This window comes from Oreochromis niloticus, linkage group LG12, assembly GCF_001858045.2.
Source record: "Oreochromis niloticus isolate F11D_XX linkage group LG12, O_niloticus_UMD_NMBU, whole genome shotgun sequence".
In the NCBI taxonomy this organism is placed as follows: domain Eukaryota; kingdom Metazoa; phylum Chordata; class Actinopteri; order Cichliformes; family Cichlidae; genus Oreochromis; species Oreochromis niloticus.
In genome coordinates, this window is record NC_031977.2 from 22,007,705 (window position 1) to 22,032,592 (window position 24,888).

Sequence of the window (24,888 nt, forward strand, 5' to 3'; positions counted from 1 at the left end):
GCAGTGGTGTAGCAGCACAGTGTGACATCTCTGAACAGCCATTTTCACCACACTAGGGATCTAATTTCTAACATTAGGGGCAGCCTATTAAACCAGTTACAAATAGACAATGCTGTCAGATTAACTTGTAAAAGCTCACTTTTCAGGTAATAAAACTTTAAATGTGATATATTTTGGACATATTCAGACTCTGACTGGGTTTTTGATTAACTCAAGCACAAGAAAATTACTTTTAGGTCCATTAAAGTTAATAGGCAGGTTTGTTTTGAGTTTATGCCAGTTCTTTAGCCTAACTTGTGCTATTTCCACCTGGAAAAACATCTTCAAATCTGTCCAAATCAGTTACAGCAACAATAATGTCAGGCCAAATTAAATAGCTTAGGGCTCTATGGACAGCAAACACTTGAGAGAATTTGGAATATCATGAGCCAAAATCCTGAATGAAGTCTCAAAACTCTAAAATAGAGAGTAAATTATAGTCTCATAGTAGTAAAAGACAGCCTCTTTACACTGTCCAATGTTTGGTGACCTTTTGAAAATGGAAAACGTTTCCTTTAACAGACACAGCTTAGTCATGGTGCAGGTAGCTTCAGGTGGGGAAGGGGGGTTAAATGTGTAAAACAGTGTTTGTGCATATGGTGGCTTGTTTGTACTAATGGTCTGCGCCTGACTATAACCCTCGTTTAGGGTCGGTTTTGCATCTGAAAGGTTTGGACGGCTATTTTTTTATGTCTAGCTTTATTGCATATGTTTTTTTTAGGACTTTCCCTTTCAGAGTGCAAATGTTTGGAAGGGGAATATTTAAATAAATCACAGAAACATGTAATTTACTGTAAATTGGGCTGCGCAAATGCCAGAAAAAAATCATGTCACATTTTGCATCTGAAATAGTTTGGATAGTTACAACTAGGAGTTTTCTTTTATTTGGAATGAAAGGGGGAGATGTTGCCAGTGTATAATTGGCATGGCTGGATGGTTCAGAGCTTAGAGCACAGTGCCAAAACTTTGGCCCTGCCCTGTAACTCTTCACTGAGTCGTCACCCTGGATGTTTGGAGCCCAGTCCAGAAAGGTAGTCCTGGTATTTTGATAGGACAGATGTCTAACTGAGCTCAACATGTAACGTCGGAGAGTGCGAGAGACCTTCTTGTTTTTTTTGTTGTTGTTTTTTTCTGTTTAATTCTCTCTTTTACTTCAGAGTTACATGTTGTAATAGTTTATAATATATACCGCAGCCCTCCTCTGGATGAATCCTGTGCTCCACATGAGTCTCAGTCTTCAGCAGCACATACAGTCCTTTGCTATTTCTAACACAGGTGCTTGCCCTTATATCAAAAACATATTGATTCTCCTTCAGCTGCCTCTCACCGAACTGAACTGCCACACTGTTATCAGAGAATAACCCGTATGTAAAACCTGCTTTTACACCATGTTAGTTTTGTTTGCACCTTAATACACCCCTCGCCCAGCCTGCTTGTTCATGACCCGCTAATTTGCAGTGCTCTCAGTATGAAGCTGGTCATTACTGTTAGCAGAAGTTTTCCACTCCCACCAGAGGTATTTTTGCATTTGTGGTGTGATGCTAAAATCTGGCCCTGCACATCTACACCTGAGAAGACAGTCATTAATAAAATGCATCCTCAAACTGTAACGTTATTAACCACCAAACTTGTAATCAGAATAAAAAGTCTCCATTTCAGATTTATCCTCGCAAAGACAGAATCACAAAACCACCCAGGAGTGTTTCTTTGTAACAAAAAGAAGATTTGCAAATGCCTGTGCCCTTTGTGGCTGTCTTTCACTCCTTCCTTTTAAGTACGTGCCCACATTAAACGTGTTGCTGAACGTTTTTCTTCTGGTACTGTTCCACACTCTAGCTCCCTTCTTGTGTGTGATCTCGTTATATTTCTGCCTTGATTGTGTGTTGTCGTTTGACAGAATTCTCAGGCTTTTCTCAACTTAAACATTTTCCTTTTCGCCCCCTTTTCTTTATTCTTGTCTTCTGCCCCCTTAGTCCTTTATCCAAATCACTATGATGTTCCTTCTTTTTTTTCCAGCTTGAGTCAACTAATAATGTGTGATCATCCCAGCATCAAGGCTGCTGCCATAGAGTTGCCATGGCAACACCTAGTCCACACACAGTAATGGCCACTGCAGAGAGAACAGGGAGCCAGCGACAGAGCGCGCACATACTTGTACACACACACACACATAGAAGCACACAACAGTTGCCCCCATCACATGGAGCAAACCCTTGCTCATTTGCTTTAACAACCAGTGGGAGTGTTAAAGCCATTATAGATCTCCCCAGTCAAAGTCAACGATCTTAAAGCAAGGTGATAACTCATTACACACACGGTGTTAATGCGCACTTACAGCACACCAGCTGTTTTGCAGATACACTCAGAGACGCCCCATAAACACAGACTATGTGTAAATATACACTGTTACTAGGAAAGAAAATATCTGTGTATATTTATACACATCCAGAACATATGGTGTGCAATATATGCCATATATTTCACCTGACAGTGAAGAATTTAAGTGCATGCTAACATGTAGCTGACATTCATATAGAAGCCCCACCATTATATACTGCTAGACCTGACACTAATAACTGTACTCTATGTCCTAAGATTTAAATGATGTATAGTAGATGCTATTCTGGGTGATTAAAGTGATCTATTTCCTGATACCTCTGGCTGCAGTGTGATGAGTGATGAACCCCTGGGGGGGAAGAAATGCAACAGACCTTGAAGGGGGGGGGGTGAAAACAAATACACACTGGCATATTATGCTAAAAGAAATGAGGGGGCAACTGAGCTTTGTTATGATCTCCCATCAGACTCGGTGTGATACAGCAGGTATTTCATGAGGATGTGCATGCTGTGACACACAGTTTAATACTTTAATTAACTGCTCACAGATCCCTTTAGTTTATCATTGTTTCAAAGCAACTTTGTGAATAGGCCACACTTCCAACTGAGTTGATGTATATTTTGCTCACACTGGCAAATTCCTTTTTTTGTTTTTTGGTTTTTTTAAGGAAGATATGTTTCTTTGGTGAGACAGAGACGGCTAAATTAGAGCGTGAAACAGATGGTGTACTGCGGGAGCCCTTTGACTCAACCCATGTTTTTGTCAGGCAGTCACAGTGGCCTTTCATTCTGCCCGTCAGGAACGGGATGGAGATGAATGAAGAACAGTGGTAACTGCTTCTTTTTGCTTAAAAATGAACATCACCATGCCCACTTTCTCACACGTAAGTATGCCTTGCTTTGCGTCTAAATGTGACCACAGCAGTTTGGAGCTGTGTGATGGAAAGTAAGCATTGCTAAGGAGATTTCTCGAGTTAGTAAAGTTCAAACTAAGTCATCCCGAACTCACAGATTCTGAAGGTGCTGACACATCATCAGAACAAGAGCTATACCAGCAATATTCTATTTACAAATTAAAATGTTAGTTAGCCGTCAGCATTTAAGGGGTCCTGGAGTTTGACAAGTAAAGATATTCTTCATAGTTTGAGTCGCTTAACTCAGACAAGGTTGGACAACAACAGCAAAAAAAGGCAGCGAGCATTGCAAAATATTATCAGCTTGGTCGTAAATTCTTCCCTTTTTCCCGCAAGTATTCTGCGATTACAGAGCAAAGCGACTGTGTGTGCGCGTGTCTGTGTGCATTTGTCCAGGATAATTAACCTCAATGAGATAAATGTAAGCTAAATGTAAATGTGGCCAATATGTGTGTGTGTGCATGTTCTTGTGAGTGAATGTCAGTGTTAGGGTTTGATTCAGGGGCCTATCGGGGAAGCAGCCTTTGCATAACTCTGATAGGCCAATTAGTGCAGAATGATAGATGATGAGCTCCGCGGGAAGACAGGGTCGTAATAAAGGGACGGGAGAAAGCACTCTGTCCTGAATCTTAACTCTGTTCTGCCTCTGTCCTCCTTCAGAGACTCAGAGATACACGCGGTGTAGCCCTAATATTCCTTTACTCCTGGTGTGGGGAGAAAGCTCTTAAGTTATTATATATTGTTTTGTTTGGCATCCTTCTCGTGGGAAAAGAGGTTGTAATTTGGTGAGTCATTGTATTGATATCTGAAAATCACATTTAACTCAGCTGAGAGGCATTTGACGGAGCTTGTATTTAAGCTCACCTGAGTTTCCGTGTTGGTATTAATACCAAGGTGACGTCAGTCACTGTTCAATGTCCTTTTTCGCTGATAACAGGGTTATTAATTTCCCTCAAATGTCAACAATAAAAACACCTTTTGTAACATTTACTGTCATAGTCACTGTGTTTACAGGTGTTAAAGTAGATGAAACATGGCAGCGCCACTGCTTATTGCGACTCGCGTCACATGACATTTTTGACACATAAGAACAGTCAGCTCATGAGCAGAGATAAGAAGCGGCAACTCCAAACAGAAAGCGTGCCTCTCCTCTCAACAGACATGAAACAATATGAACTCAGACAAGAAATCTTTAGAAGATGGCTGATTTTCAAGCGAGAAATGATGAAATATTTTGACAAAACACGGCCTGCTTTCTTTGATAGGTGGGATCTCTCTTATTCCATCTCATTAGCCTGGTGTGTAATCCGTCTTTCTCTGAAGCCGTCTGTCAGCGCGCGTGCTTGTTTGTGTGCCTCTGTGTGTGTAAAGCATCTGTTGTCGGAGTGGCAGATAAAAAGGGTCAGTACAGTATGAAAGGCACAACATTTCTCTTGGGAAAAACGCTTTGTTTTAACTTTCATAGGCTGCGATGCTTTCATCGGCTGAGAACAAAATGGTAAAGATGGTGTTTAAATTTTGAAAACAGAATAACTGCTTGGCATTGAACCTCAAGAGTGTTAATGTGCTTGTCTTTAAAGGAGAGATGTTTGACATTTTTAAAATATTCATTAAAAGGAGATTGAGGAAGTGGATGAATATAAATATCTTCACCGGGTGTCACTTTAAACTCTTATCTCAGTATTATTGTCTATGTTATGAAATTGCCCAGGACTGCTAGGACACATTTGATTTTTTTTTCATTTTTTTATTTGGTAGCACCAGATTTACACCACCCCCACCCCCCCGAGTAAGATCACAGTGGGGGATTAATGTGAAAAAGAAACTTTTCACATGACCCCCTGCAGTCCTGTGAAAAAACTAAGTACACCCCATGATTCAATAGCTTGTTCAAACACCTCTAGAAGCAATAACTTGAAATTTTCGGTGTGACTTTATCAGTTTCTCACATCGCCGTGGAGGAATTCTGGCCCACTCATCTTTATAACACTGCAGGTATTCATTTATGCACAGCTCTCCTAAGGTCCTGCCACAGCATTTCAATAGAGTTGTGGTCTGGACCTTGGCGCTTTCTTTTTCAGCCATTCTGTTGTAGATCTGCTGCTGTGCTTGAGATTGCTCTCCTGTTGCTTTAGACAGATGGCCTCACATTTGACCCGAGAATCCTTTGGTGCTGCAGAAACCTGTGCTGCAGAACTCAGTGACTAAAAGGTGTCCGGGTCCTGTGGCTGCAAAACAAGCTCAAATTATCACCACTGTGTTCCTGAAGTCTTGTGGTTTCTTCCGATGCAACATTGCAAGTTAGCCTATTTTCTCTAAAAAGAATTTTTTCCTGGTAACCCTTACATGCCATACATATTCAGACTTTTTCTAATTGTACTGTCATGAACTTTACCATTTAACATGCTAACTGAGACCTTTAGAGTAGCTCTTGTGTTTCTTACAGTTTCTCTGTGCATTTCACAGGATGACCTTGGGGTGAATTTGTTAGGAAGATTGTGGCATTGTGTTAACAGACACCTGAATGCTCCAGACAAGCAAACCTCCAAAACTTCTGCTTTTACAGAGGTGGTCACACTTCCTGACGACCAGTTAATTAAGTTTGTTCATTATCAGCACCTGGCTACTACCTATCCTCTTAATTGCTATAGAAGCAGTAAGGGTGTAGGACTGCATTGAGCCCTGCGAAAGCTTTCTTTTTTCACATGACTGTATGTCCTTCTCACAATCAATAAAACTTTAAAAGCAATGGGCCTAAAATGAGTGACAGCATACCGCTGTCAAATTTTCCAAAAATATGATGTAGGTCTTGACACTTTTATAAGGTTCTCATTCATAAAACAATGTTTAACTGCCCAAATGGCTTTGCCTCAGATAATCTGTCCATTAAATAAAAAATATCACAGTGAAAGAGTCCTGACTCGTTGTGGCGTTGAGGGATGACTGTCAAGTTCCAGCGCACACAAACAGCTTTTCGCAGTAAAACCATCATCTTCATGGAGCAAAAGTGAATCCATATCTGAAACCACAACAACAAATATTTATGAGTGATATGTTGTTGAATAACTGGCTGACTTATTATACCTATGGCTACAGTTAAAAGTGCTCAATATCACTCATCATTTATCATTAAATATACATCAATATATAACCCCTGTAATCCCCTTTGGGGTTGCATCAAGAAGGGCATCCAGTGTAAAATATGGCAAACATGCAGAGCTACCTGCTGTGACGACTCAAGGGAGAATCCAGAAGTAGCCTCCTCTTCTTCTTTTTCTCTGTCTTCCCCTATATGACTCCAACCACATCTAGCCTAAGCATACCCAACCTGCTAAGCACAAAATACAAGTTTTAAATTTGAAGCAGAAATGTTACTTTCACTCGCTTTTTTTTCCGAAAGAAAATTAATTGCACACTGCATTGATAACTGGTTGCTGCTCAACTGGACAAATCCAGGCCTGATTACTACCAGCCCTCTTCATCAGTTAATTTGACAATTTTCAGAAGCATGGCGTATGCTAAATGGTCCCACCTGTAGCACACTCTGCCAAATAAACAAAAAACAAAAAAATCCAGCAGACACGGGAAAGAAGATGTCTGAAATACATCTTCTGGAATGCTTTCAAAAGTATGTCTGAGACTTTTGGACTCCAATGGTGCACAGTGTGAGAGATTATTCAAAAGCTGAGAAAACTTGGAGCAATAGTTAGCCTTCTGAGAAGTGGCCAACCTTCCTCCAAAAGCGCAGCGGTGCCTCATCCAGGAAGTCTAAAAAGATACAAGGAAAACATCCAAGCAAGCACAGGCCTCTCTCACCTCAGTAAATCTCAGTGTTCATGTTTCCACTATCCAACAGACACTGGGCAAAATGACAGAGTGGTGAATTGAACACCGCTTCAATCCCAGAATAAAATTAAGGCTTGTCTGACATGTTTTGGGAGAATTTTCTGAGGTGAAGTACTTAGAAGACAGGAGCCCCTGCTACATGTGCTGTACACCACAGACTACACAGAATTTTATACAAATAAAAAGCGCATTATACTTACAGACATACACAGAGGTAGGAGTAACCGCTCCAGGGCCAGGGCAACTCTCCATAATTGAGGGAAACATGAATTTGGCTCTCTGGCAGAAAATCCTCAAGGATAACATCAGATCATCAGTGGGCGAGTTAAAGCTCAAGCGCAAATCAGTTATGCAGCAAGACAATGATCACAAGCATGAGAGCAAGTCCACCTCTGACTGAGTCGGGAATAAAATTAACGCTTGGGGGTGGCTTAAGGTCTGGAATTGAACCCCAGCGAAATGCTGTGGTGTAACCTCAAAAGAGCCTTTCATTTTCACAAACCTGTGCTGCAGAACTGTGAGAAGAGTGGGCCCCAAACCCACCAACAATGTCAGAGAGTCTTCGACTGCAGTTGTTGCTGTTAAAGGTGCCACAAATGGAACAGAGCCTGCAAGTCAGTTCAGGCAAGACAAGTCGAGCTGTGCTGCGTCACAAACACGTAACGTGCCTCACTCTGTTTACGTAATATACCAAACATATACTCCCAATTTATCATTTTTTTAGACCATGTATATTCCCATCCATCCCTCTGAATAGACAATGCCTCTGCTGGCTCTTTCCGCCCCTTCTCCACCACAGAATCTGCCTGCAGGCTCTGGGAAATAATTTCTCATCAGCCAGCAATTTGTATGTGCTCCATGTTTCCTGCCAGTGACGTTGTCACTAACCTGCAACTATGTTCTCATGCAGAAATGAATCATTTCAAAAGTAAACTGTCTGATTGAACTAGTTATTACTTTCAAGGACCAATTGCTTTTTCACACTTGCCTTTTGGCATCAATAGACGTAATTATAATCTAAAACTCACATTTTGTGTTTACTCAGGTCGCCTTTTTTCTGTTGAATATTTGCTTTTCTGTCCTGATGTTCTGATCCTGTTTAAAGTTGGCATCTGCTGCATCTCTTTCCTGTATGACCATGTGTATAATAAACAAAAATAATAATAAAATAATCAAAGCAAGGGTTTGGTTCAACAACCTAATCTTAGGCATGTTAACTTGTAGTTCAGCAGTGCACCCTGCATGCAACAGCGAAGTGTTTTGGGGCTTTTGCTCCTTCAGCAATCAGCAATCTAACTCAGAAGGGGGCACAGAGTGGTCAAGCATGAAGCAATTTCGGAGTCCTGTGTTATACAATATCATAGTCTAAAAGTAGTTTAATAACATGTTTGAAAGGAAAACAAGCAGAGCAGGCTGCGTTACCAAGAAGAAAACAAATGCATGGTTGATATGTGATGAGAGAGTTTTACAACCAGTGACTAGGCCAGTGGTGTCTGTTTACTATAATGGCTATCAATGCAGATCGGTTCGATTTGCTTTGAGTGACCAATCCGCATCATTATTATCAAAGTCTTATCTAATCATGGCACTAATCTGCGCTGATTTGAGCCGAACAATTCCACAATCAAGTCGACAGTTGACGGGCATGATCTCTCATTCGAGTGACTGTCGGTGGATTTGCTGTTCAAATTAGTTTGTTGTCGTCTTATTTTCTTCCTCTCCTCTTCATTTCCCTTCCTTCCTTTTTTTCACCCCATCAATTCCAGTCATAGCTGTCATTTCAACTGTACAGTGCCACGCATTCCCACCAGCATAGAAAACATCCCTAAATGAGAGTGGCGTTGCTATACCGCGACGTGCCGTGCATGTTTACCTGATTTACATCTAAATGATCGGTTGTTTGGTTTTTTTTAGGTATTGTGAATGAAATTAATTATGTAAACTAACTGCGGTGCTCATTTGCATTTCTTGATTGATTTCTGTTCGTTTTGTGTGATGAAAAAAAACGAAGAGGGGAGATGGGCACTGACGTTTGTGCGGCCATTGAAATTGCAAGAAAGGCGTTTGCCCTCAGGAAGTTCTGCAGATAATTGCAAGCATCTGTCTTGATGTGCACATGTATGAATCCCGAATCAGTTTGGACATGTGTGGCAGTCAAATGTGCAACCTTTGTGCACGCCTGGCTGTGCATCCACAATGCTGGTGCCAGTCAGTGTGGAGGCTTAGTTTGTCTTTGATGAATCTATTTGTTTTCTGTGTTAGTATGTATGTGTCTGTAAGGGACTGGATATGCATATTCCCAAACACATCTCTTTCTCTTTTTCTGTGCCCCTCTCTACTCCCCGCCAGATTACCTGTTAAATATCTATACGCTTGTGTGTCTGCAGCTCTCCTCCAAACCGAAATGAACGACCCAGTTAAATAATAAGCTGAAGGCTAACAGAGGGACCCCATCAACCTCTGAGCTGTATCCTCTCTGAAGCCATCAATCGTGGGACTAAAGCTAGGCTGCATAATGACATTGTGGCAGTGTACTCTCGCTGTGCTGCAAAACATATTAATGTTAGCCATAATGAGTTTGACAGCCCAATATGGTTGTCAGGGAACAGGGCGAATTTCAGCTGGCAAACACTGCCCTCAAATGGAAGAGAGGTGTTACAGCAGCTGCAGGAAACGCTGCAGTGTCGTCAGGTTGTGTGACATGCAAACATGCTGTGTGTTGTACTTTGCTTGTGTTTGATTGCACTCTTTAATCATTAAAAAGTCACTCAGATACCATCAGTTACTTAATTAGTCTAATTCTGTGACTGTAGCTGCTGGCTTGCTGAACATTTCCTTGTCTTTTTTTACATGAACTTTTTGTGTGTTGACATTTCCCATTTGCCAGAAATTTGAATATACCAAAACAGAGATTTTGAAGTACTTATTTAAAGTATGGATGGATAATTTTATGACTAACATGCCTGCTTTCCTTGCCTATATCCTAGAATCTTGGAACTCCAGCAGAATGGTGACATGGATATACTAAAACTCAAGTGGTGGCCCAAGGACAGCCCCTGTGACCTCTACAGCTCAGTCCAGACACGACAGCGTGGCAATGCCCTTGATATCCACAGCTTTGCTGGCGTTTTCTGCGTCTTGGCTGCCGGTGTGGTGCTTTCCTGTCTCATTGCCATGGTGGAAAGCTGGTGGTCACGAAGGAAGGGATCCAGGGTCCCCTCCAAGGAGGTAGGGTGATGGATGAGTGACTGAAAGGAGGAGCAATGATATAGAAGGAAATGCAGGACCTACAATAGATTCTAGCTCTTTTCATCCTGTGAAAAGGGAAAAGCATAAATATGTAATAGGTTGAACAAAGGGAATGGATGGATCAAGACAGGGAAAAAAGTGTAAAGTGAGAGTAGAGAGACTTTGATGGGATGGGGGATGGGTCAAGCTAAGGAAAGGGGAGAAGGATATAACAAAAAGTTTAGACTTTAAATAATTATGTAATTAAAGTTATCAACAAATTCCTCCAGTTTGGGGTGCAGGAGCATCAAACATATGAGCAGAGACTTCATAGTGAAGGAGGCGTGAACTCTGACAGCCCCCGAAACTGCTGAAAATCACCCTCGTTCACAACATTACTTCCCCTAAAGTGAATTTGCACATAAGCAGTGTCAGCAATACACTTTCTATGGCACACATTGTAACTGCATTATTTGCTATGCTTTTGCATAATCTGTCAAAAAGAATTTTGGAAGTCCTTTATTAGCTCTCCAGTAATATAATTGACATTGATCTTTTGCTTAGTCTTGTGAATATAAAGCTCTACGATGGTAGTAAACAAAAAGGTCAATCACGACTTCAACGATTTCGGAAGCTCAGTGGGGGAAAAAAATTCATTTTACTTTTACCCACAATCACCATCTGAACACACAGACTATTAGCTTATAAAACATGCTGTCATGTTTTAAATTCCAATTGTTTTTGTAATTAAAGTAACCATCAAATTATCGAAATGATTAACCAGAGACATTGTCTTCCAAAAGCAAATTGAATGTCAGTGTAAACTGAATTAAGCAGCAAATTAAACGTAGGTTAATTGAAGTGAGTTTTAATTTTTCACTCATGTGTTAGTCCTACTTAATCATCATTACGGTATACTCCCCATTTATAGCGATGTCAAATAAAATCAAATATTAATAACTGACGAAGGTCTGGGTGACACGTCCAAGTAGTTGCATATCTTGACAGTTAAATCGCAAGCCCAACACACGTGCACCAACGCCTGCTTAACTCTGTCATCACAAAAGCCTCTTACAGGATTTGATACACAACATACAACTCCAGTTCGGACCCTCGGTATTAATAAACTGTTGTCATTACTCTTTTTATACTCTTTCAGAATTAGAGAATATTTGCCCTATAATGGATTTAGTTTCCTACAGCTGCTGTCCTGTGAAATCCCACCTCATTTTTAATGCTTAATTAATGGTCTTTTGATCGCATTAGCTAAATAAAAGTGGCACAAATGCATCAGTGTCAACAGGATGATCAACCACTTATTTTTAAGTTAATATTTTGTGAGAGAAAAAAAGAGGACACTGGCACTGTTAAAAGCAGAATACAGAAACAGCCAGAGGGCCTGTTGGAAAGCTGCAGACCAAAGAGCACTGACTCACAGTATTAAACATGGATATTTATACCAGCGTACTAAACAGTGGCAACACTCCACCTTGTAAATTAGCAGCAGCACCCTGTGAAATATCCAATCAGGCTGTGTGCGGTTGATCACCTCAGCAGGAATATCATTTGAGGCAATCAGAATGACTCTGGTAACATCTTCTTCTGGTAGGAACCCTGCGGTATGTGTGACATGGTAGCTTTGTTTGCTCCCTCATTAATAAAACTGGTGATATCTTCAAAGAAAAGCCCAAGTGGTAGCATTTTACTTTCGTTGCCACATTTGGTGGCATCCAACAACTTGCCCTGACACAGACTCATCAGGCCCATCTGGTTTGAAGACACGATAGCCATTGCTGCAACCACTGTGATGATTTATCCACGAACTCAGTTTGCCAGAACAGAAGGAGAAATTGTTAATAAGTATATATATATATATATGCAAAACATGCCATTAATGAACTGAAAGAAATGTAATTATGTGTGAAATAATATTTTCACTTTTGCTGAAAAGTTTATTATTTATGCATCTGCAGCAAATTAGAGTGAGACATGAAGCAGCACAGATTAATTTTTAGCTGAAAATGTTTTTCCCATCAGGTAAATTACTTCAGCTTCAAACAGCTGCTTTTTTTTTTCCTTTCTGAGGAGGCTGTCTAATGAAGACAGGTTAAGGTTAACCTGTATGAAATGGTTTAAAAAAACTCATGCTAAATTGATTCTTAACTAGAACATCATAAAAACACCTTACTGGCAGTCAGATGAGAGGTATTTTGAAATGTCTAACATAGGCTACGTTCAAACTGCAGGTGAAAGCGCATCAAATCTGACTTTTTTGACCCTATGCGACCCATATCCGATCATGGTATGACAGTGTGAACGGCACAAATCAGATATTTTCAAATCCGATCTGGGTCACTTTCGTATGTGGTACTGAATCCGATACATATCCGATGTTTTAGAAAGCGACTGCTGTTTGAACAGTCATGTCGCATTAAATCCGTCTTTTACGTCACTGACACAAGACAGACGCCAATTATCAGCGCCGGAGAAGCGTCCGAGAAGACATCGCGAACGCTTCCTGGCCATCCAGTGTAGATGTTAGTGAAACTGTTGGGAAGACAACGTGAACATTTTATTTGTACTGTATAATCTGCAGATTCTGACAGAAATCTGCAGCTATCCTTTGAAGCACCGCTCCTCTCTAAAACAGCAATAAGGATAATTATTAGGTTATTTACATTATTATGTAAATAACAAAATAACTTAAAGCAAAAATTTGGAAACGTAAAGTCCGAAGTCAAACAATATTGTTTGCTCTGGGTCTAAACAGAGCGCGTTGTGTGTGACATCTTCTTTTGCGCATGCGGGCCGCTTTGAGCGTTCACACTAGAGCGCGTTTGCTGTCGCATTTTATTTGTAGTGTGAACAAGCAGACAAAAAAATCGGATTTGATCAAAAAATCAGAATTGAGCATTAAGACCTGAAGTGTGAACGTAGCCATAATGTGTTACTGATGTTTGGGCTGCAGAAAAAAAATGTATTCGGCTACTGATTTGTTATCTGCGTGACTCTGAAGACCAGAAACAAGTAAAAGAAGCCTGTCCCCTGTCCTTAATCACTGGTGTCACGCTAATTTAAAGTTCCGCTAAGAATAATTTGGAGAAAATGACAAATAGAGGGGGAGTGGAAATTGTGACTGTACAGTCAGGATGATTTAGAGACTGTTCAGGTTACTTTTCATGATAAAACACCAATAACACTACTCATCTGGAAAGTCAATTAGTGGAAAGTTTCAGCTTGAAAACTCTATAAATCATTAAGTGATTAAATGGGAGAACACTGATATGTCATCAGAAAATTACTGCATCGCTACAATATCTAAATTCTCTCTAGTTATGGTAATTTAGTAACTTAAATGGTGATGTCCTGTGACATGAAGGGCAGAATTACACTAGAGGAGAGCAGAGGGGTGTTTTGTTGCTTGAACAATGCGCTCTATTAGCTAATGTGCACAAGACTGTTTGGCACAAAACCTGAAAGTCGGACTTATAGCACCTTTGTTTACTTCACTCCAATATACCACCTGCAAGGCTTGGAGCGGCTCAACGGGAACAAATGTTTAGTTGTGTTTATTACACGTCCTTCAGGCTCCTTGTCCACTGATCAATATAATTGCACAGTTTCATTTGGTCTCAGTGTTGATTCTTTCCTCTTTAAAGACCTAATCAATTTAAGGCTTGATTTGCTAATGTTATGAAGGGATTTGTGCTCTTTTCTGAATACGTAAGAGCGAGCTATAAGGTCATATGGGAAATTTTCCATGCATCTGGTATAATGTGTCATTAAGCTGACTACAGGCTGCGGTGAGAATAGAGCAACATGTTGACTGCAGTCCTCTCTGCTTGACTGTTATTTAGTTTCTTCTATACTGAGGCTGTAATTTCATTTTCTACCATCTAATTGCTTTGGTAAATCAAGTTAAATGTATTAGATGTTTACCCAGCATGCTAGCACTCATGTAGAGATCATTCTAGATGTAAGTGAGGCAGAGATGGTATATTTCTTAGTTGAGTTCCTGCCTAAGCATTGTAGCTAATAAGAAAAAAAACAGTTATTAATTGTAAGCGCTTCTTCCATGACATGCGTCGGATGGCAACATATGCAACATTGGCATCTTGACTAACTGCCAATGTTTCATTGTTTATTATCAGTCAGCTTTTTTCTCTCTCTCTTTTTTTACATTTTTTTTTAATACGCACTCACACACAGTGTACCCCCTACCTCTAATTCCCGGCTCAGTTAGCAGCTTTAATCTGTCATTCAGACCAGTAGTCATGTCTACCACTGAGCAGACACAAAGACACCAAACCTTGAGTTGACCCAAAGTCATGTTAAGCCCAGTGTGGCTCAGCTGAAACACAAACAAACACACCCACCCACCCCCAACCCCCCTGCTATCTTCATTAACCACTAAGAGCAGCCACTGGAATCAGCCCCAGATTGAACACGGGAGTGGAATCGCATCAATGACAACAGGAAGGACAGCAGGGATTTAAACCATAGTAGCGTTTGATTCTCTTTGTAGAGAATCGAGGTTTTACATATCAAGGACTCAGGTAGTCACAGAGAACTCACTATTATTATCAATTTAGTTGAATGCATGTCATGGGTGGCAGCTGGATCTGGTGATCTTACATTTAACATGTTAAGACACTTTGCCTGTAATATGGATGTTATATAACCATAATGCATATACGTCAGTGAGAATCAATAGTTATGTAGATGAGGGAGTGAGATATTATTTGAGTGTGAATCAAAACAAAGCCCTCATGAAGCAGAGGGAACAAACAGATGGGATATCAAAGTTAAGACCGGACTAATAGAGCATCATTAAAATAGTCCATTCACCGGCTCCGTGTTGAAATGAAGTTGGCTCAGTCAGCCGTGATTGTTTTTGATGGCTGACCCCTGACATTCATCCTTCACCCTGTCACAGCATTGACCTATTGATTGCAGTTGTATAGCTCAAGGTTTGCCCAGAGCAACCGCTGAACATAAAGGATGCATCAAATGCAATGCCTGCCGGATCATCGAACAGCATCTGAAAACTTCGACACCTACACGTTTCCCATTCGCAGCCTCTCTGAAACCAACAATCTAACAAGCGTGGTCAGCTCGCTCAATGATAGATGAGGGGGAAATGTAGGCAGGATGTGAACTTGTCTTTCAAGCTCTCTATTTTCATTCTGCGCGCAGCTTCTACCATCACTTTTCACCAAACATGAAATTCATTGAGGAGTTACTGGCCCTACCTGTGAACTACGTGCATCCGTATATGACTATCAGATAATTATATTTCACCGCAGCTTTGAACATTAGAGCTTTCATAGTCAAACACGAAGAAAAATGTATATTTGTCTATAAAGGTAAGTTTAAAATAGAATTCGCCTCGTTGGACATTTTTATTTGGCTGAAATGGTATTTCTGTCTTGCAAAAACTGTGCAAATGCCACACTCTGATCTCAAATCACCATCTGTGCAGAGTGTTTTCAAACGGGCAGCCAGCTGCAAAGACGGTTGCTGAGAACAGAACAGGAGAGTGTCAAGCTGGGACCACTGCAGCATGTCCTGACTCAGTGGAGGAAGGAAGACAAATTTAAGTCAACTTCAAAGCAGCTAATTAGATAAATTGCATATGTTGCAATTTATCGACTTGGGAAATCTCTGCATCTGCATGCAATTTGGCCTTAGTCATGGCCAGTGGAGTAAGCCTAGTGCGTTCAAAGTCAGCTTCCAAAAGTTAAATTAATAAAGTGAATCAAGCCATAAAGCTTGTAATTAACTCCACGCTTTACTTTATAACATTTTAAATAAAGAACTTGATGGCCTCTGTCTTACTGTCAGAGTGAATGTTGAAACCACTTGAAACCATTACAACGGGTCAAGAGCGTGTGGCTCTTTGTTCATTTTGGAAAGCTTCGCATAAAGTAGGAAAAGCCTGGTGACCCACTCTTTATGTGTAGGCACAGAAAAATTGGCTAAGTAAGATGCACTGGCAGCTGAAAGATACATTGGGAGTGCAGACTTGGCATGAGGACTCTTTCCACTGCCCTACTCCAACACAGTTAGTTACTCTGTCCAGTAAGGCATACAATTTATAGACTATCTTCATAAAGAATTCACTTTGATATCTGCCACCCGGTGGTTTGAATGGTTTCCTCTACAAGTGAAGAAAGATAAAACATGACTGAGAAACACTGTAAGTGCAATTATGTCACTGGGGTGATCAGATAAGTCGCTCATCACACAGATGTTTGTCAAAGGAGACAAACATCTCCAGATTCTGTACTAAAAAAGTGCACTTATACATGTAATCATGTCTGATTAAAGAACATCAAAGACAAATCCAGATTTGTCGCCCATGATCCATGAACATGGCCTCCTTTACACCTAAATACACCTTTTGAGTTCACCCTCATGCCTGCATGCAAACACGTCATTGCTGCCTCGGTTTTAGCTCACCTCTTCCATCATGTCAGGCTTGCCTCAAAGTGACGAATGCTCAAACTTTGCGTAAGATATGCCATGTCATAAAAACCCATTAAAATCAAGGTATACAATTTGTATTAAACATGCTTCGTTGGCCCGGGTGTACGTCCATTCACCAGCAGCAATGAAGAATCGGGTTGTTTTGCTCTTAGCGGGCCACATGAGCATCCTATGATGAATGCAAACCACTCATAAAAAGTAATCACTTGCACAAATCATGACTACATTCATCCATCAAACATTTGGCCAACGCAGCGCCTTCACTTGCCACATACCTACAGCCATACAAGCTTTCTGCATACCTGACAATCAGCAATTCACTGTTCAAACACTAATACAACTAATCTGTGTTTGTGTCTCTGTGTTTCTTATGAATATTAAAACATGCATAATCACATATTGTACATGTCTTTACATGCCTTCACATTCATACTATACGCTGTATTCTGTGTTGACTGTGAGCTGTCGGTGTTTGTATTCATGCTGCTCTTGTGTTCTGTGTTGTGGAATGGCTGACATTGTTATCTATGAGCCTGCTTCTGTGCATAGAGTTTGCTTAAGATTTTTTTTGTTGTTTTTTTTAAATCGGGCTTATACACTCACAAATACACAAAGACACACTTCCACAGGCCTGACTCGTGTGAGTAACCAATGATATTAATTTCATCCTGAGCACACTTAAAAAGGATATTATGTACGGAAAATAAAGGGGAGCTTGTATGACTGTGTATTAACAGTCTCCCTGCAAGTCCTTCCTGCAGTTTTTGGGGGGGTTTTTTTATAGTCATTCACTCTTCTCAAATGAGTTATGACTGCAGTTCATGTTCTTGAATTTATTTTCATTCTTAAGGCACAGGCATGATTTCAACAAGGGCTTTTTTGTAAATCAGTTGTCTTCCTCTCTGTATTACTACATTTTCTCTCTGCTCAGAAGCATCTGAGTTCATTATGTGCTAATGGTCACAAGGGTGGTTAAAATTGATCAAGGTACCCTTAACGTTACTTTAGAAGTTGCTCTTGATGCTTTTTTTTGACAAGCTCTTTCTAGATGAGTGTCTGAAGCCCATTTCATTCATAACAGGGCGGCTGTACTGCTTTACCCCTTTTTGCCTGTATACACACACACATATATATATATGTTCAACCAGAGGTTTGTATGAAAGAGTTCTGTCATTGGACTCAATCTTCAAAACTTCAAATCTGAGAGGAACAGCAGAAATCACAGTCACTGTCAGAACTCTTCCATAATGGTAACATCTGTGGTTTTGACTGTGTAGATTTAGCATGAGAGGAGCTGGCACTTCCTTGTGTATCAGGTTCTTTGATGCACACAAAACAGGTTACTTCTTATCTCTCTCTTTTTTATTTTTTCTTGGTGGTTTGGATGGGAATTGCCACTCTTCTTGTTCTACCTCTACACAATGATCTGTGTCACTGTGGCTCAAAGCTCTCATATTGCCTTTTTGCTTTGTTTTTGTAGATAAGTACTCTGTGTTGAGGGGTGTAGCGGGCGAGGGGGAGAAAGAGAGAGAGGGAGAGAGCAATACAAAATGGCATTTAAACATCTCCCCTTTCCAGGTATATAACGACTGTGTGAATGTCTCTCTGAGGACAAAACACAGAGCGACCTGCTTAACTGTGTGTGCTGACTGACTGCCATGTCTTTCTTCTCACTCACCCCCCCACCCATCTGTCTTTCCAATTTCCTTCTCTCTCTCCTCCACTTTACCATCCTCCCATCTGCCTGATCTTGTCTGTCACTCATCCCCTTCTCCGTCTCTGCCCGTCTTCCGTTCGTCTGCCTGTGCGTCAATTTGGCTTCTTCCTTGGCGGGGTTCTTGTTTTAATCTTCTCACTCAACTTGCATGAACACAAACACACATACATGCGTATGATTCACTCCACCGCTCTCTTTCTGTCTCTCTTCTCTCAAACCCACACACGTACACGCTTGCACATCACACACTCACACCAGACACAGGCAGATGGCCCATCTGCCAGGCAAGCTGCCGATCCGTGTTCTCACAACCCCAGCGAGCACCCCCTTGCCCTGGGCGGTCAGACCCAGAACCAGACCCCCAACACTGCCAACACCACTGCCCCTACAGCCACCCATTACCAGCCCCCAGCATGCTGTGACATTCCCTGCGCCCTGATTGTGCAGCACTCTTTCGAACCCACAAACCCCTCCGAGCTCACCCCCAAAATGAGAATGACAACCTTCACCACCTCACCTCCAACCCCAAGGTTATATATACAATAGAAGATTTAAATATATATATACATATATAATTGGTTATTAATGCTTGTAGCCAGATGTGTTTTTGAAATGTCAATTAATATGAATGATTATTTATTAAGAGAAATAATGAAAATCAGGAAGCATGGTGCAAATGCTGGATGCAGAAGTACCTCTTTTTAAAGAAAAAAAAAGTTTTGTCATCTGGCATGGTGCCAGCTGAACATGTGTGCAATCATGCTTTTATACCACAAGAGGGTGCTGTCGCTCTATTTTGAGGCAAATTAAGCACCATCTTTCACCAGACAGTTAAAGATAAACGTGTATGTCAGGTCAGCAAAGTGTTTATTTTTAAGTCACAGAGATTTTTGCTACTTTTATATCCCAAATGAAGCCACAAAATATTCTCTATCTAAACCAAGCATTGTTCTTAGAATATGGTAATGTTATAGTAGACTTTGTGATGCTGGGAAATGTTACACTCTTCACAGTATTACGTAATCTTGTAGTCAGATCCGGCTCTGGGATCTTCCTAAAAAAAGAGAAAAGAAACCTTCCATTTTTCCTTGCTTCAGTCCCTTTTGTTCACCTAGTTACCCATTAGTCTCCTTTCACAGACAGCAGGCTGACCATTTGTGATTCACTCTTCTCTTTCAACTCCCCTTCATTTCTCTCTGTACCAACACTGCCCCGTTGATGTCCCCTAACTCAAACTTTTAGTGTTTGTATGATAGTTTCACGACAGACGTTAGCGCCCCCTCGTCCTCTCCTTCCTCCCACTGTCCCTCCTTTAGATGGGGCATCACTCCTGGTCCCCTCGTCCCGTGAACTACATACAGTAGGGCCAGAGCCCCCTCCAGAATCCCCCAGACCCAAAGGACACGGTCAGTAAAACTCTCTATCCCCCCTACCCGTATTAATGTGACTCCTATCATCACAAAAACCCTGTATGATACCTAAATAATACTACCCTGGGATTTAAAACACCAAAAATGAGACATCCAAGTTATGTGATTCTCCGCACCTCACCTACCTCTGAGACAGAAAACCTTACCTCATCCCACCACCTAAAAACCTACAGAAGCACACTGGCACGTTTGTGGACAATGAACAACGTAAAAGTTGTGGAAACTTCTCCAGCACTGTCTTCTGCTCACCTGAGCCCTCTCACGTCTATGTGCTCACCTCATTCATTGCAAACTGAACTCCCCTGCACTACTATCCACCCTACCCTATGCAGTAAAAGCATGAAACACCTCTCACTGAGTGTTACCATTTTTTAGACTATGTGGATAAGTTATTATATAAGTAAATGTGAATATAGTCATATTTCTTTATAAGTTTCATTTAACTGATACTGTAAGTTAAGTTAAAGCTTAAGTTAATGTATTTGCTGTGTTTCAAGTGGAATTGTTAAGATTGTTAATTGTTAGACATTTTTTGATTTAAGTTAATGATGCAATCCTAAAAAAGAAGAACTTCAGCAATAAATTATGGCCCGGTACCGAATTCACGAGATGTTAATCTCAATGTGAATTTTCCTTAGCAAAGTGGCCATAATGAAACAGGTAAAATACATAAGACAAAGTCAGGTACTGTCCAACATTTGAACTGTCTTGCATAGAATAAGTTGTATTTGAAGATTAAGTAGATAATGTATGGTAATGCTTGCTTGATAATTGACCTAACACCCTGGAATCACAGAGCACACAGCATGACTGCAGTGTGTTTCCTGCTGGTATTCCAGATTATCTGCACTCCCTTACAGACCTTGTACAAGTGTGTGTATGTTTCTCTCTTCCAATATCCTGACCACAGCTCAGAGTGTGCTTCTCTATCTTTCCCTTCCATCCTTCCCCTCCTCTCTTCTTGCTCTCCCCGCTTCCTGCCAAATCCATGTTTCCCTGTGACCATCAAAACATTTTTGTGCTGAACTATTGCAAATACAACGACTTGAAATCGTGTGTCATGTTTGCTTGTTGTCCCGCCCTCATCATTTCACCATCTGCTTTGTCTAACACCTTTCTCTTGCTTTCACTATTATTTTTAATAACCATTTATACTGGTTGGATGGATGACATCCCTATTGCTGAATACAAATACACCCCATACTATGTCCTCTCTGCACATACTCTTGTTTCCTTTGTTGTTCTCTTCCTCTCTTCCTTACTCCTGTATTTGCACTACCCTCACTCCTTTCCTTTACTCCCTTTACCTCCTTCTCTTCCTTTATCCAACTTTCCTCAATTTATCCCTCCCATTTGCATTCCTCTTATCTTGTCCTTCTCCATATCTCCTTATCGCCATCTCCCATTCTTAAACATTGTCCCTGGATCTTTCTTCTATCCCCTCCCTTCTCGGCTTTCCTTTCAAACGTCTTCTTTCCATTTTCCCCCACTTCCCATTAACATTTTCCCCTCTTTCCATTTACCATCACCTCTTCTCCGTTCTACTCCTTCCCTGCCCCTCCCCACCTACAGGACGATAAGGAGATCGACCTGGAGCACCTACACCGCCGGGTTAACAGCTTGTGCACCGAGGACGAAAGCCCCCACAAGCAGTTCTCCACCTCTTCCGTCGATTTAACACCCCTTGACATGGATGCGCTACCTGCTGCCCGCCAGGCGCTTGAGCAGATCAGCGATTTCCGCAACACCCACATCACCACCACCACCTTCATCCCTGAGCAGATCCAGACCCTAAGCCGTAGCCTCTCTGCCAAAGCCGCCGCTGGATTTTCTGCTGGTTTCGGTAGCGGTGGCGGTGGCGGGGGTGGCCTCCAGGACCACCGGACTGGTGGGGTGGGCCCTTTCAGGCAGAGGGCCCCCAATGGTGGCTTCTTCCGCAGCCCCATTAAAACAATGTCCTCCATTCCCTACCAGCCCACAGGTCCAGGACCCAACTTTGGCTATGGCAATGATCCAGACAGGGGCACCTCCATATGAGGAGTTGCTAAAGGTTGTTTCGGGAAGAAAAGTTATATGCAGGAGGAGGCGAGGTGGTTCTAGTCAGTCATAGGTGGTAGAACAGATATGATGCGGCTAAGTTCGAAAGTCAGAAGGTGGAGATCTGTGTACATAGGAATCTTTCTGTTTTCAGTTTCAGCTGGGGTGTTTCCAGGGGTGTCTATTTTATACATGGGGAAGTCAAAGGAGGTGGAAGTCTGTTGGGGTGTTCCTCATTTGTGCAAACCATGGTGGTGAGGTGCAAGAGGGGAAAGGGTGCGGGAGGGGGCTTGACTCTTTGCTTTATTGTTGTTGTTCTTGTGATTGGGGGATTATTTTGGAGATGTGTGTGAAAGGGAATCTTCTTTTTTTTAATTGTTTCAGTTTTATGACATGGGATCTGCCTCATGTTACGGGATCTGATGAAACAACCTGACTCCTATTACTATCTAAACTCCCATCTCGGAGGGTTTAGTTTATACTAGTTCCAGGAAATCCTCCTATATTCTTGTTAGCTCCAGGGCTGTCATTTGTGGATGACTGGTGATCTCTTTAGCCATGAAGCAACTTCAAGGGGGCTTCTACTACTAAGCAATTATGGGGCTGATATTTTGTGAACGTATATAAAACACATATACTTTTGTCTGTGCCCCTCGGAATACATAAAGTACACAGCCCGTGTAGTGTTTTGAAAAGGCCCCAACTCAGTGAATATTGGAAGATTCCACTTCGCCAGTTTTACTCTGCCTTTTCACGCTGTTTTCTCTTCTCTGGTGGCGTTTCACCAATACCTGGGGCTCTAAATGTGTAATCATCTCCAAGATGGTGTCCACACTGTGGCCTGACTAAAGCTAAGGCTGAACACATAGCGACACCTTCCTGGTACATCGATCTGGAAACTGTTGAAATGCCATGACAGTGCAACAGTATGACACTGTAGAAATTGCCAGTTTGGTGCATCAATCTTAAACTACTTCTGCCATTTTTTTTTTTTTTTGGGTGCATCAGCTTGAAACTGTTTTCACCATTCTGATGCACATTAAACTCTTTGTCAATCCCACTGCACTGTACCAGTGCCCACAGACCTGTAAGTGATTGTATGTAGATCTGACCTTTTCTTTTCTCACCTGTACTGTGCTATCTGCTTTTCAAGTCAAGGTGAGATCCTCTAATCTGACTCTAAGAGGTATAGTAAAAAGCAGCTTAAAAAAAACTTTAAAAAAAACATAAAAGACAAGCTGAAAGACTTCAAAAAGCTTATGCTTATTATATGTCTTTTATTGAATTTTGTTTTTGGAAAAAAAAATAGATTTTAATGCGTGGAATGTGTTTTGGTCAGGAAGTACAAGAAAAAAATTAACATTGTTCTAAGCTGTCTATGTTTTTTTTATTTTTCAGCAAACTTTGAAAAACTGCTAAATGAGTGCTGTAGTCTCTGGTTTTGCATCATTAAGTCATTCAGACGTTTGATTTTTGTTTTTTCTTTGTTTTGCTTACTTTTAGTGCTACCATGGCTCGGGTGTTTAAAAAAGATAAAATGTCACTCTGTAATGTCATCAAGTTCATGAATCACTTCTTATCAGGTTCAAGTGGTGAAATGGAGTTTTATTTTGTGTTGAGGAGAAGCCATTGCAACAGCATCTTCAGTGCAGGCCTTACGTGACAACTAGTTCGCTGTAACCTCCCAGCTTCCAGTTAAACCCAATATATCAGTGTACTGGGACTGTTTAAGAAGAACAGATCAGTGGTTGTGCTGCAGGTGATGGGAAAGTTGTGAAGATCCAAAGGCCATCACAACTCAATGGCTGCCTTTTGCGAGACGAGTCCAAAATGCGGTTCTGTTTCATACTTTTCATGTTAAGGGTACTGTTTATATAACTTTTTGTTTGTGTCTGTTTGTTTGTTTGTTTGTTTTTTTAAGTGCCAATTAATTAAAATGAGACCATTAAGGTGCATTTTGGGGTGGGGAATGGTACACTGAGAGCATTAAAGGAATATTTTATGGGTCGCGGGATGGGGGTGGGCGGGGTTGGTAAAACGGAACCAAACCTTTTTCACTAACGCTGTATTAATAATTGATAACGATAGTTGTTTAGAACAAGTTTTCAGTTTGTTATCTTAAAGAACTAAAACTGCAAAATGTTGTGTGTAGAGAATTCAGTCAAGCCACAGTGTTTTGAAGCAAGCGTTCTTAGGCATTCTTTTCTTATATTAGGCTACAGTATGGCTATCGAATGACAAATAGGACACAGACATTTAAAAAATTTTATTTAGTATAAACGAAAGAGACATTATGAAAATGTATATTTTACATGTCAATGCTATTTTTGTTTAACAAAAAGAAAAGAGTATATCACGTTGGGCTTTGGTGTTGAGTTTGAGCAGTCACATTGCTGCATTTGGCTTTTCCCTTGTCTTGCCCATGGTAAACATGAACACACATGAACCGTTTGCTTTTCTCATGTCATCCTGAGTTCATTTTATTATTTGCTAGCTAAATAACAAAAAGTGGCAAGTTCACTAAAAAGAAAGCATGCACAAACTTGCTGTTTTGCTATCTGTTAACATTTTTAATTTCATACATAGAACTACAGGATTTACTTGATAATTTTCAAAAATTTATGATGTACAGTATTTAATATAGGCCTATTTTGTTGTATGTGTTGCATATTATTCAAAAACCGAACAAACTGGGGCCTCTGTTACAAGTGGCAAAGCTTTCTGTGTATAATTTGTCTAATAAACAGGTTTTCTACAGTGGGATGGTATTTGTTGTCTTTGCTAATGTAGACAACCATCAAAGGAAATTACACACTTCAAAATTCAACATGAAAAAATACAACATTTTGTG

At 40.9% G+C, this 24,888-nt stretch overlaps 1 protein-coding gene across 3 annotated transcripts in view; it reads left to right on the forward strand.

Annotated features, from left to right (window-relative positions):
* Window positions 1-24,794, forward strand: part of grid2 (glutamate receptor, ionotropic, delta 2) — a 483,691-nt gene extending 458,897 nt beyond the window's left edge. Inside the window, exons 15-17 of one of the 3 annotated variants that reach the window (XR_003213195.1) lie at window positions 10,124-10,364; window positions 18,334-18,431; window positions 21,573-21,700. Coding sequence is in view for 2 of the 3 variants with exons in the window: in XM_005452093.3 (XP_005452150.1) it covers window positions 10,124-10,364; window positions 21,573-22,037 (706 nt within the window). In the remaining variant the exon portion in view is untranslated. Of the gene's footprint in view, window positions 1-10,123; window positions 10,365-18,333; window positions 18,432-18,828; window positions 19,101-21,572 lie in introns of all 3 variants that reach the window. The other 2 variants (XM_005452094.3, XM_005452093.3) reach the window with 2 other exon arrangements.
* The last annotated feature ends 94 nt before the right edge of the window (window positions 24,795-24,888 follow it).